This window comes from Tursiops truncatus, chromosome 1 (genome assembly GCF_011762595.2).
Source record: "Tursiops truncatus isolate mTurTru1 chromosome 1, mTurTru1.mat.Y, whole genome shotgun sequence".
NCBI classification, from domain to species: domain Eukaryota; kingdom Metazoa; phylum Chordata; class Mammalia; order Artiodactyla; family Delphinidae; genus Tursiops; species Tursiops truncatus.
In genome coordinates this window covers 57,681,273-57,693,937 of record NC_047034.1, presented here as the reverse complement: position 1 = coordinate 57,693,937, position 12,665 = coordinate 57,681,273, and the positions used below count along the sequence as shown (strand labels likewise).

The following is a 12,665-nucleotide window of genomic DNA, read 5'->3' as shown; positions in this document are numbered from 1 at the left end:
TATTTTATCTGTTGTGTTCTAATACAAATCAGTAGGGTTAAGGGAGTGTTCTCCTAAAACATAAACCAAGGTCAGTTAATCTCAGCTGGATGTAGATTGCTTCAGACCTTCTATTGTACTTTTAAAATGTGTGCTATTACATAAATCATTCAAATTTGAATTCTGCTTTGAAGCAAGTATTTTTTTTAAAGTTTTTATCATTATAAAACCAGAGGGGTTTTTTTTTAATATCTTTATTGGAGTATAATTGCTTTACAATGGTGTGTTAGTTTCTGCTGTATAACAAAGTGAATCAGCTATACATAAACATATATCTCCATACCTTCTCCCGCTTGCTTCTCCCTCCCACCCTCCCTATCCCACCCCTCTAGGTGGTAACAAAGCACAGAGCTGATCTCCCTGTGCTATGTGGCTGCTTCCCACTACTAGCTAGCTGTTTTACATTTGGTAGTGTATATATGTCCATGCCACTCTCTCACATCTGAAGCAAGTTTTTAAATGTTCTCTTACTAGGGAACAAAGAATAGTCAAGAAAGTGGAGTTGAAATTGGAATTGACACAATTCAGTTTGGTGCTCCAGCTTCAAACGGGGGTGAAAATGAAATTGTTCCTGTGCTTTCGGAAAAAACTACTGACAAAATATCTGAACCTAAAGAACAACGGCAGAAGCAGCCACGGGCAGGCCCTATCAAAGCCCAGAAGGTAAATATAGTTCATGTTCCAGATATAATTGTATGAAAGCCACTAACACTTAAGGAGAATAAATAAGTTTCAAAATTGGATTAGTTTTCAGTGAATGTCTTTGATCATGATGTGTTTTTGTCATAAACATTGAATTTAGCTTCCAGATTTGAGTCCAGTAGAAAACAAAGAACATAAACCTGGTCCTATTGGAAAGGAACGTTCATTAAAAAATAGAAAAGTAAAAGATGCCCAACAGGTGGAGCCGGAAGGACAAGAGAAATCAAGCCCTGCTACAGTCAGAAGTACAGATCCTGTGGCAACAAAGGAAACCAAAGCAGTTTCAGAAATGTCTACTGAAATAGGAACAATGATCTCAGTATCGTCCCCAGAATATGGCACTAACGTGAAGGTAAGCAATGTGCAATGATTACCAGTTCAGTTGATGCAAATCACGTCTAAAATGAATGGGGAAAGCAATAACAAAATACTTTTTTTTTTTCTTGAGGCATATAATTCTATAGCTTATAAGGGTTATTATTTCTTACAGAGAAGATTTTATTTCATGGTGTGCATATGTGATCTAAAGAAATTCCTTACAGTAAATTATTTTTCTATGGCAACTTAATTCTGGACTATTGAGTAGTTCAAAGTGAAAAAATATTTACCAAAGATTAGAATGCTTTTCAGCGTGTTTATAGACTTTGAAAGAATTGCTCTATATTACTTTTTATTTTGTTAATGGAGTTACAGTGGACCCCTCCTTATCTTGCACACTAGTGAGATTCTGAAGTCAGGAAAGATAAACTAAAAGATAAACTTTTAGTAACTCCAGTATAGCCAGTTTTCTTTCAGGGTTGGAACAGATCATGTTTCATTGGTTGAGCACCAGAGGAATGGTTGACTTGCATTTAGGAACTACATTGAATGAAAGATGCATATCTTTAGAAATAGTCATTAAGGCAAGATACACTGAGTGACTTTATGGGGACTGACACTTGTGGGAGTAGCAAATTTATATCTGCCATTTGGTGTTCACTCCAGAACATGTATTCATGGAGAAGAAAGGTAGATGGAATCTTTCATATTACTTGAATATTTTTCTCTTTTTAATTGCCATACAACTCAGTGCATAGAAGTGAAAAGCTTGTGTAATCTAACTCTGCCATGTTTAAAGAAGAGATTCATGATGATAAACAAGGAGTTTATCCTAAAACCTAATTAATTGTGACAACTAAGATCTTGACATTCGTTTATCCATGTTTTATTTTGAAGAAAATAAAAAATCAATAGTTGAAAGTAAGCTATAGATTGAGTATAAGAACCACACAGAGTTCTTTTAGAAATCCATAGAAATAACTATTTGACACTGTTGACAACCTCCTAGTACTATACAGTATATTTTTTAAATGTATAGGACCCCAGCAGTGGTTGGAATGTGGTAGGTCCATGTTTGTTTTATCCCACTTTTGGTCTTTAAGATTTGAGTCTTAAGATCTGCTCTTCTCTCCTGCTTTCTTCCAAACAACTTTACAACTGTTAGGCTGTTATTAGAAAGTGACTCTTTAATTCAGTTTAAAACGTATTTTTTTCTATTACCACTCCACAGGAGTCTGTAACAGACTATACTACACCTTCTTCCTCTCTGCCTAACACTGTGGCTACTAATAATGCAAAGATGGAGGATACTTTGGTTAATAATGTAAGTAATCAACCTGAGATGTGGCAAGTTTGAATAGGAACCTGGCTATTGTTATCTAATACACACTTTATAACCAATATTTAACTCTTCTTAGGGAACAAGTTGATAGTAAGTTTGTATTTAGGAGCACTGTAATATAATTAGGGGAAATAGTCAAAGCTGAGTTGTTGCTTTTCCCCTGAAAGTCATCAGCTTTATGTTTAATATACAGGCTTGTGATGCTGAGGCTTGGTTTCATAAGTACTAATCCTATTAACCTGGTTTGGTAAGAATTTTTGTTCTTAGCTTTCACATTCTACAGATTTGGCATTTATTTGGTTGGTAATTTTGTTCTTAAATGACACCTTTTTATAATGCAGTGAAAGGTCATTCACTTAAAAAGACAATTAGATTATTACCAAAGATTTATGTGTTTCTTTTTGAATTTAAATTATACTGAACGTTAACAACTTCATTCCTCTTGTGAAGATTGAGCTATAATGTATATCTTCATATAGCCTTAAATGCTCTATTAACACATTATGGACCAGGGGATTTTTGCAGAAACTAACGCCTGTGGCCGTAATATGTCTCCGTTCAAAAATGTGTTAAAAGATGACAGTAAGTTATGTAAATTTAGCTCTAGTATCCCAAAGCAACCATGTTATAATTCAAGACTGTTAAAAACCAGTGAAGTCCAGTATTTGGCCTAGTTCACTAACTGACAGGTGAAAAATTGTGAGCCAAAAAAAAGTTAGGTAACCTCCCATGGAAGAAGAAGAGCATTTTAGAAGTTACGTGTATGGCTCTTGTTTTGGAGAGCAGGTATGGTGGAAATTCATCTGGTCTCTTTTTTAAATATAGCCTTCTATATTAAACAAAGGCTTCTTTTAAAAAAATAACCTTTACAGATATATTTAAAGATCTCTTAAAAAGCTTTAACTCTATTATTTTAGAATAAAAATCTCAATTATCTTTTATTACAATGTCTTTCCCATGTTTTCTGTTTTTCTCTCTAGCATCAGGTATATAGACTTTTAGGTGAGATGCATTAGGGATCATTTAATCCAACTTTTGTAGTCCAGCTGAAGGAAAAAGGAGAGAAAGGAGGAAGACACACATTTTCTCTTTGTGATAAGAGAACACTTTTGGAGCTGATTAATGTAATTTGTCCAACTTATGTTATGAAGCTTCACTTCATATGCCAAATCCTCTTCCCCTGACCTTTTGGAGAAAGGTTTATTTAACCTCTTATAGCAAGTAATAGAAAACTTGGGAAGGGCAGAAAGACTTTCTGTCAATTTACTTCCTGATGTCACTACATGGATTCTCAAATATTGAATTAGTAACATTTCAGTAAGGTTTAATTATACTTGAATCATGCTGTCTTTTCTCACTTTAGAAAAATGTAGAGTATGTTACCTTTTCCAGAAAGTATATGATGCTTTCTGCCAAACAACTCTTTTCTAAAAATATAATTTATAAAATATGAATATGGAAGGGAAGATCATTATTCTCAGAACCCTTAAAACTCATTGAAAATATCCATATGAGCATTTTAATGGTTTCTGTCTAATCTGCAAGGCTAATTAACATAGTGACTTGTACACAGAGGACTACTGAAGGGAAGACGCCCAGTCTTGGGTTTAAGTAAATAGTCTATATTTGATCTTTAGCAGTGTATCCAGAGTATGTTTGAAAACAAGATCAGTTTGGCTCAGGGAGCATTATAAAAGGTGATAAGTTTGGAATGATTTCACAGTGTTGCTTATTTGTGCCAAGTTTGGTGGTGATTCTGAGCTTAACGTAGTGTTAAAAACAAACGTCCTACATGGGAAAAAATTTTAGGACCTTTTGAAATGTCCCTTTCTAATTCATTAGTCTGGGGGCTCCATTTTATGCATAGAACTTTTGTCTTTTTAAAAATTAAACTGGGGAATTCCCTGGTGGTCCAGTGGTTGGGACTCTGCACTTCCATTGCAGGGAGCACGGGTTTGATCCCTGGTTGGGGAACTAGGATCCCACAAGCCGTCTGGCGTGGCCAAAAAATTAAAAATTAAAATTAAACTGAAAAAAAGCCTTATTTCCCGAGGCTTAACGCACTTTTTAAGGATCTTAGCTAATATTTATTGGTTGTAGTACCTTATATTACAATTGTTTGGAATCTTGAATGTCTTGAAGATCTAAATGCAGGTGGTGTTTTGATTATTATGGCACAGCTATTTTAAAGATTTATAAAATAATCTCCATTAGATTGTCCATAGTACCACAAAGTGATTATCTGAAACCCACCCCCAACAACTCAGTCTTTGTGTTTAAACAACTGACTGAACCATCATGTAGTAGTACAAATCAATCATATAGTAGTACATAATAAACTCTCAAGATCCAGAGACTTAGAGGAAGAAAAGAGATATGAGTAGTGAATTTCTAGTATCTTCAAGTTTCTAACAGTACTTGCCATAATCATGTCTTACTATAGCAAAGCAATTTGGTTAGTGTAATGAGGTGGGGGTGATACTATATATTTTCCTCTCAACATTACTTTTGTTCTTGAATCTAGTTATAAGTTGACTAGGTTGCTGTAAAGAGAATAATTTCTTATACTTACCCTATCATGTTAAATGCTTCTCATAGAACCTGTGGGCCCTGTAAATGGTGGAAATTATATTACTTAGAGCTTTGCTATACAGCGTATGGTCCAGGGACCAGTAGCATCAGCATCACCTGGGAGCTTGTTTGAAAGGCAGAATTTCAGGCCTTCCCCAGGCCAAGTGAATCAGAATCTGCATTTAACAACACCCCCAGGTGTTTTGTATATATATTAAAATATAGGAAGCATGACCTTTGAGTTTTTACCTTGTGTTTGCGACAGATTCTTTTTCTGTCAATTTATGCATAAATAAGCAGATAGTATTTCTTCTCAGAAGTTTTATCTAAGATGTCCAGAATTATCAGTTACTATAAATACAGGGTAACTAAGCAGTCAAATATTCCTCTTGGCTCTGATGAAAATAGCCTTAGAATACATTAGCATTATCTTTAATGGGGCTTTTGTAGCAGACTTAGTTAGATTATAATATGTGTTGCCTACCTTTTCAGGTGCCCCTGCCCAACACCCTCCCCCTCCCTAAGAGGGAGACTATACAACAGAGCTCCAGCCTAACTTCAGTTCCTCCCACTACTTTCAGCCTCACCTTCAAGGTATGTACTACATCCATTTCTAAAGGTCCTTGATTATTGCATGCAAGGGGACATAAGTTAACAATACTCTTGGTATTTTTACTAGTTTTGTGTGAAAAGCAGCAACACTAAGCTGAAGAAATGATGTCAAATTATACCTTAAAATTGTATTCGTTTCTAATACCACATAGCAGTGACTTGATATCCTCATATTTAAAGTGAGGCGTATTATGCTTGTGAATTTTGTCTTAAAAGTACAGGAGAGCATTTTATATTTCATGTTTGTACTGAGTTCCTCTTAGAGATCTTAATAGTTATTAGATACATAAGTTGTATAGAAAACAACTAACTTGGTGTTGCATGTTTTTTTATCCTAAGTACTAATAATGGTAAGAATGCTAATTTTCTGTCTTTCCTCTAAGTCATGTGTGAATTGAATGAATGTAATGTAATTAAGAATATTTTATGAAGATGTAATTGATTAGATTAATACAAGTGATTTTGATTTGATTTTTGTTGGATAATTTTTGAGTAACGGTCCAAAAGAGTTTTACACAACACATGTTTTTTGATGTCAAGAAGTTTAGGCTTTTTTTTTTAAATCTCCTATTCTTATAATTTTGAGCTATGTTACTAATACTTTTTTTTACAATTGAGTTATTTGAGAGTATTTTAAATCAGTTGTTCACCTCAAGATTAGTCAGTGGTTAAAAAGTACAGATGTGGAATTAAGTGAGGATTTTTTTTTTTAACTGCATTTATTTATCTCTTTGGTGCTGTTTGTTTAGTTTCATAACCTGGGCAAGTATTTATCCTCTACTGTAGCAGGGCTTTCTAATGCTACACTGGTTGCCAGTGAATCTTTTTGATGATCTTCAGGAGAGGGAGTAACTAAGTTTTTTTTAATAATGTGACCAGTGTTTATTTCTAGACTCTTTCTGTTTGATTCTCCAGCCTCCTGACCACTTGTCCCCTTGCCCCCCCCAACTTTTTTTTAACACCCCCAACTTCTTTTTAAGAAGCTGCTTAAATACAAGTTTGAGACTATAAGATTTTACAAGACAACCGCTTCTGCTTTGTGTCATCTCCATCTTTACCCAGTTCTTACTGTTTACTGCCAGTTCCTACTCAGCCTTTTTTGTTGTTTTTCCACCTGAATGACTGTCTTAACCTGTGTTTCATACTATATCTTACTTGTGGTTTTTACCGTTATTCTGCTTAAGGCAGTCTCATTTCGCATAAGCAAATACAATATCATCATTAATTATTCTTCAGGCCAGTTGTTGATTCTTCAGAAAGCCTTTCCTCATTGCCTTTCACTTAATGTTTTTAACACCCCAAAAAGAAATAATATGCATTTGAATTAAAGTAAATTTAAATTAAATTGTATTAGCTTAAGGCTTTTTCTGGTTTATTTTTACTTTTTTTAATTTAATTTTTATTTTATATTGGGGTATAGTTGATTTACAATGTTTTGTTAGTTTTGGGTGTAGAGCAAAGTGATTCAGTTATACCTATACATATATCCATTCTTTTTCAGATTCTTTTCCCATATAAGTTATTACAGAATGTTGAGTAGAGTTCCCTGTGCTATACAGTAGGTCCTTGTCAATTATTTTCACTTTTTTTTGGACACCTTTATTTGAGTAATTTATGAAGTATGGAAATTTCTATTATATGGGTATTGTCAACAGTATACTTGCCAAAAGGAAAAATGAATGTAGTTAAGTAATTATACTTTTTAGTTTCCTTGAATTTCCAAAATTAGAATCTAAATTTTCATGCTGCTTAAGAAATGAAATGAAACCACTGTATATGGCTTAAGTATTATGTAAGATTGATAACCTATAATTTATGTATTTCCCATACAACAAAACTGGTTGTAAAGGCATTGTAGTCTATAACATTGCTCTAAGCTATAAAATCTCAGACTGTACAAGCAAATTGCATTTTGTCTAACTTGCTAAGTGGTGGTGTGGGGGTTTTTTGTTTTTGTTTCTTACCCCCTAAGACTTTTGTTTTAAAATAAAATACATTTGAAACCAGCAAGGTGATTGTGAGGAAAAGGAAAGAGTCAAGTAAACCTAAAAGTGTCCTATGTTTTGAATTTGTAGTAATGATATTAGCCATCAAGAAGAGGTTATATTATATATAGTGTGTGTTTTAACAGGAAAGTAGGGAGATATGTGATACTTCTCAAATACTTAAAATCAGGTTGAAATTTTTAAAGTTGGTACTTCAGAGACCTACAAACTTCCCAACAGTGGTATTTTTAAATCTTATTTGTGAAAAGTACCCTGGTGTAAGTCATTGCAGCTGAATTTTATAGGTTATCTTAGATTTTTCCTCTCAGCTCAGTATTTTGACTAGTAGAACTAAAAACTTCAGAATCTCTCTGTTTGTTCCTTTCCTGTTCAAGGAGCCTCAGGATAGTTGAGGATCTACATCTGTGCTCTCCAGTTCAGTATCCACAAGCCACATGTAGTTATTGAGCACTTGAATGTGGCTAATCCAAGTTGAGGTGTGTGCTGTAAGTTTAAAATTAAATAGATGGTGGATCTGAAATGTTAATTTTTTTAATTAAAACATCTCAATGTTTGTATTGATTATAGGTTTTAATTATTATTGTAGATATATTGGGTTGAATAACATATGTTACCAAAATTAGTTTTACCTCTTTATTTTTATTTTTTAAAGTGTGGCTACTAGAAAATTTAAAATTATATGTGGCTTTCATTTGTCTGTCTGTTGAATAGCTCTAGATAGATTAAACTAAGCCTACAGGTAAAACCAGCAGCCACAAATACAAATGGTGGCAGTCAGAACCCAAAATGCTTGATGGGGTCTGGAGGTGAAACAAGAAGTGTTTCTACTGTACCCAAGCCTAAAACCTGTCTGGTTACACTGCCTTTTAAAACACTGAGCATAAAACAGCCAAACAAAAGGTACCTGTCACTTGCCATTTGAGAACTGTTGGTTTAAAAAGAAAGACTGGAGAGAATGGATATTTATTTAATGGAGGGCCTTTAGTGTCTTTCCTACTAGAATCAGAGCCTTATGTCAGTCCTAAAGGGACATGGTATTTCCATTTCCTTATTCACTGGTAGGAATAGGGACTCATGTTTAGATGATACAAGAGCTGTGACTATATTTCACTGACCTGTTTGCCAAAGCTTTCAACAAGTTCTCTATAGAGACATAATTAAAGCCCACTGCCTCCAATTTGAGTAAAGGAGTAGAGATAAAGGAGAACATGAAAGCTTTGAAAGCCTTATGGTCCTCATCTTTATATGTGGTTTTTGAAAGGTTATAGTTGGAACACATTTATGTATATGTATTTGTTTATATATGTGTATTAGTTTTGTTAGCATAGTGATTTTCTTTTTTTTTTTGGCTTTAAAAAATGTTCATTTGGTTGCAGATGGAGTCTGCACGTAAGGCATGGGAAAATTCTCCAAATGTTAGGGAAAAGGGATCTCCAGTAACTTCCACAGCACCTCCAATCGCAAGTGGAGTCAGCAGTAGTGCCAGTGGACCAAGCACTGCTAATTACAATTCATTCTCAAGTGCATCGATGCCTCAGATTCCTGTTGCTTCAGTCACTCCCACAACTTCACTATCAGGTAGAGGTCTTGTACCTTTTCTTTAAATATCTTAAATTATTTAAAGTTTCTTATGATCTTTTACTGTTTACTATCCCTCAAAGTATTATTTGTAAAAGACAGAAGATTGCACATGAGATAATTATCAGCTGGTTTATAAACTTCTTCCCTCCCTCCCCTCTCTTGCCCTCTCCCAATTTTAATTTGGCAAATATTTAATGATGGCTTACTAAAATACTTCGCTTGACCCTCTCTTCTTCCCACCCCAACTCCCAATACACATACGGGTAAGGAATTGGTGGGAAATTTTCTGTCTTGTTCCTCTAAATTTTTCTATAAATTTCACCTTTTAATTTTTATTATTTAACTCATAGAGCTAATTAGACCAACTCGGAAATAACACAGAATCACAAAGCTTTTAAGTTTTGTGTGATCTGTATCTAATTTGAAGGAGCTCTTGGCCTAAGTCTGTTGGTTTAACATATTTTCTGGGGAAGAGTTACAGGTAGAGAATTTCCAGTCTGTGTTATTTGAGTAAATGATATCCATTAGTTTCGGGGTTTTGTTTTTGTTTTTGTTTTTTAAAGGAAAGTCCATCAGCATCCCAAGTTAAAAGATGTTTTTCTTTCTTAAATGTTTCTCTAGTGTGTAATCCTTTCATTGAACTATATTTCATGTGGGGCTTTATCATTCTTAAAGAACCAGAGATGTTTCTGAAATATTTGACTCTAAGAAGGTATACCCTTTTACCATATGTATAACCATGTTTCTTCTACTGAAAATAGAAATTCGTTTTAAGCTTTCCTAATACTCTCTAATGTTTCCAAAACAGTCGGGAAACTCCTTTCCAATACATGTAAAATATATACAGCACAGAATTTACTTGCTTTGGCTAGTTCTCATTTAATGAATGCAGTAATGATTTTCAGTATTCTGGCTTTCTGTGCTATTTTCAAGCACCAAAAGGACTGAGGTTGTACTATAGTTATTTTGACATTATCTGGAATCAGATATATGTATTAAGACAAGCCCAGATATTCAAATCAAAAGAGAGTATTCCAACTGTACTTCTTCCCTCTTTAAACCCTTTCAGGCACTCCCCATCACCCATTTCCAAGGCATCTTCATTATGCTTACCAGCTTGGGCCCCAGACTACTTGGGTGGATAGGGGGTGAGGCTATAAAGGAACCAGGAGGAGCGTATGGTAGGAAGATTAGGAAATAAAGGGACTAGGGAGGTTCCTAGTTTTTTCTTTGGAACCCAACTACTTCCTTTCCTTTGGGTCTAGTTTCCCCACATTCCCCTCAACTAGGATAAACTTCTAACAAGGACCTTCTTGGCTAGTCATCCTACTGGTAGATTCAAGTGCAAGAACAGAGGTACCTCAGTCTTGGTCCTCTCTTAGAACATCATTTGATATCTGAAAATAATAACTACTACATCACACTTTTGAATCAAATACCTATATTGTCATTTGCTCTAGTATTATTAATAGTTTGTCTTGTTTTTAACGTATCACTAAATACCAGTTTTTGCTGGTATATATACAAGGAGAGACAGGAATAGTCTTATGTTTATATGACTTTTTAGGAGCAATTTACATTAAATTTTTATATTACATTAATAATTATTCTTAAGGCAGTTTATCCTTCTGTGTTTTTATGTCTATGCCTGGCCTTTAATAGATGTTCAAATATTTATTTATAAATAAGTGAACTTCTAAAGATTATCCTTAAGGTATTTTGCCAGAAAGAGGAAAAAAATTCTAACCTTAAGTTTATGTGACTTTTTAGGAGCAATTGTGATCTCTCAAGGCCCATTTTGTGCTAATATTTATGCCTCACCATAAATGAATGAAGCTCTTGATTATCCTTTGTGATGATTAAAAAACTAAATATTAGTTTGAGGCTAAACTATAACAATGTTGTAGGCTCTCAGCCTCCTTATTTTGTGAGTTTATTTTTAAATTTTCTCATTTTAATTTTGTATTTATATTTCTCCAGATTTTATAGTCTTATTTGCATCTGATAAATGTGTCTTCCTTTTACAAGCCCCCTCATATCCACTTGTTGTCTGAGGTACCGTATATAAGCGCCTAATAAGTACACAGTGGGCATAAATATTAATTTTCCAGTTTCTGGTTGGTGCTTGAGTTTACTGTGAACATCAGTGGTACTTTAAAATATGCTACATTTCACCCTTATTTTATCCCTCCCCCGAATGTAGGAGCTGGTACCTATACTACCTCTTCTTTAAGTACAAAATCTACAACCACGTCAGACCCTCCTAATATTTGTAAAGTGAAACCCCAACAATTACAGACAAGCAGCCTGCCTTCTGCAAGTCATTTTTCACAGTTAAGCTGTATGCCTTCCCTTATTGCCCAGCAGCAACAGAGTCCACAAGTCTATGTGTCTCAGTCTGCAGCAGGTAAGATGTTTGAATATAAGGAATTTAGAAAATGAAGACGTTTTAATGCTTTTTTTTCTCTCTTCCCTTACCTTTCAAGTTTAAATATTTTTTGATCTGCTTTGCAAATTTGTTTCCTCATAGAATTGAGTTCTCTCTCTCCTTGGCAAGCATTCTGGGGTGTGTGGCAATTGTTTCTTACACATATGTTATATATATAATAGACATATTAGTGTCCAGTACAGTCTATATCCATGGATTCCGAGTCTACGATTTAACCAACTGTGGATTGAAAGTAATTCGAAAAAAATGTTCACAAAGTTCTAAAAAACAAAACTTGTATTTTCTGCACACAGGTAACTATTTACATAGCACTTACATTGTATTAGGTATTGTAAGTAATCTAGAGATGATTTAAAGTATATGAGAGGGGACTTCCCTGGTGGCGCAGTGGTTAAGAATCTGCCTGCCCTGGTCCAGGGAGATCCCACATGCCGCAGAACAACTAAGCCCGTGTGCCACAACTACTGAGCCTGTGCTCTAGAGCCCACGTGCCTAGAACCCGTGCTCCGCAACAAGAGAAGCCACTGCAATGAGAAGCCCACGCACCACAACAAAGAGTAGCCCCTGCTCTCTGCAACTAGAGAAAGCCTGCGCGCAGCAACAAAGACCCAGTGCAGCCAAAAATAAATAAATAAACAAATTGGAAATAATTAAAAAATGAAGTATATGAGAGGATGTGCTTAGGTTATATGCAAATGATATACCCCATTTTACATTTGCAGGTTTTGGTATCTGGGGGGTGGTCCTAGAACCAACCCTCTACAGATAACTGGAGTTTGTTATCTGAAACCTGACAAATTGATGATAAAGTTCATGAGGAAGAATAAACCTAAGAACAGCAAAGAAGAGAAAAAAATATTTATTGGCAGGGGGTAACTTGTCCTCCTAAATGTCACAATGTTAATCTGAGTTAAATAGTAAATAAGCATTTGAAAAATATTCAAGCTCACTAATGATTTAAATTCAAAGTAAAAGGACAGTGAGGCTATTTTTTGTCTTTCTATGTGGGAAATATTAGGAAGATTGATAATACCCAGCATATTTA

The 12,665-nt window shown here is 34.6% G+C and overlaps 1 protein-coding gene across 14 annotated transcripts in view; it reads left to right on the top strand.

The window, feature by feature from the left end:
* Positions 1–12,665, top strand: part of PRRC2C (proline rich coiled-coil 2C) — a 99,107-nt gene that overhangs the window by 72,824 nt on the left and 13,618 nt on the right. For 13 of the 14 annotated variants that reach the window (XM_033855194.2, XM_019952513.3, XM_019952517.3 and 10 more), the window contains exons 21-26: positions 514–702; positions 842–1,093; positions 2,291–2,383; positions 5,465–5,566; positions 8,967–9,168; positions 11,375–11,578. In XM_033855194.2, the coding sequence (XP_033711085.1) occupies positions 514–702; positions 842–1,093; positions 2,291–2,383; positions 5,465–5,566; positions 8,967–9,168; positions 11,375–11,578 (1,042 nt within the window). The remainder of the gene's footprint in view (positions 1–513; positions 703–841; positions 1,094–2,290; positions 2,384–5,464; positions 5,567–8,966; positions 9,169–11,374; positions 11,579–12,665) is intronic. The other variant, XM_019952518.3, reaches the window with a different exon arrangement.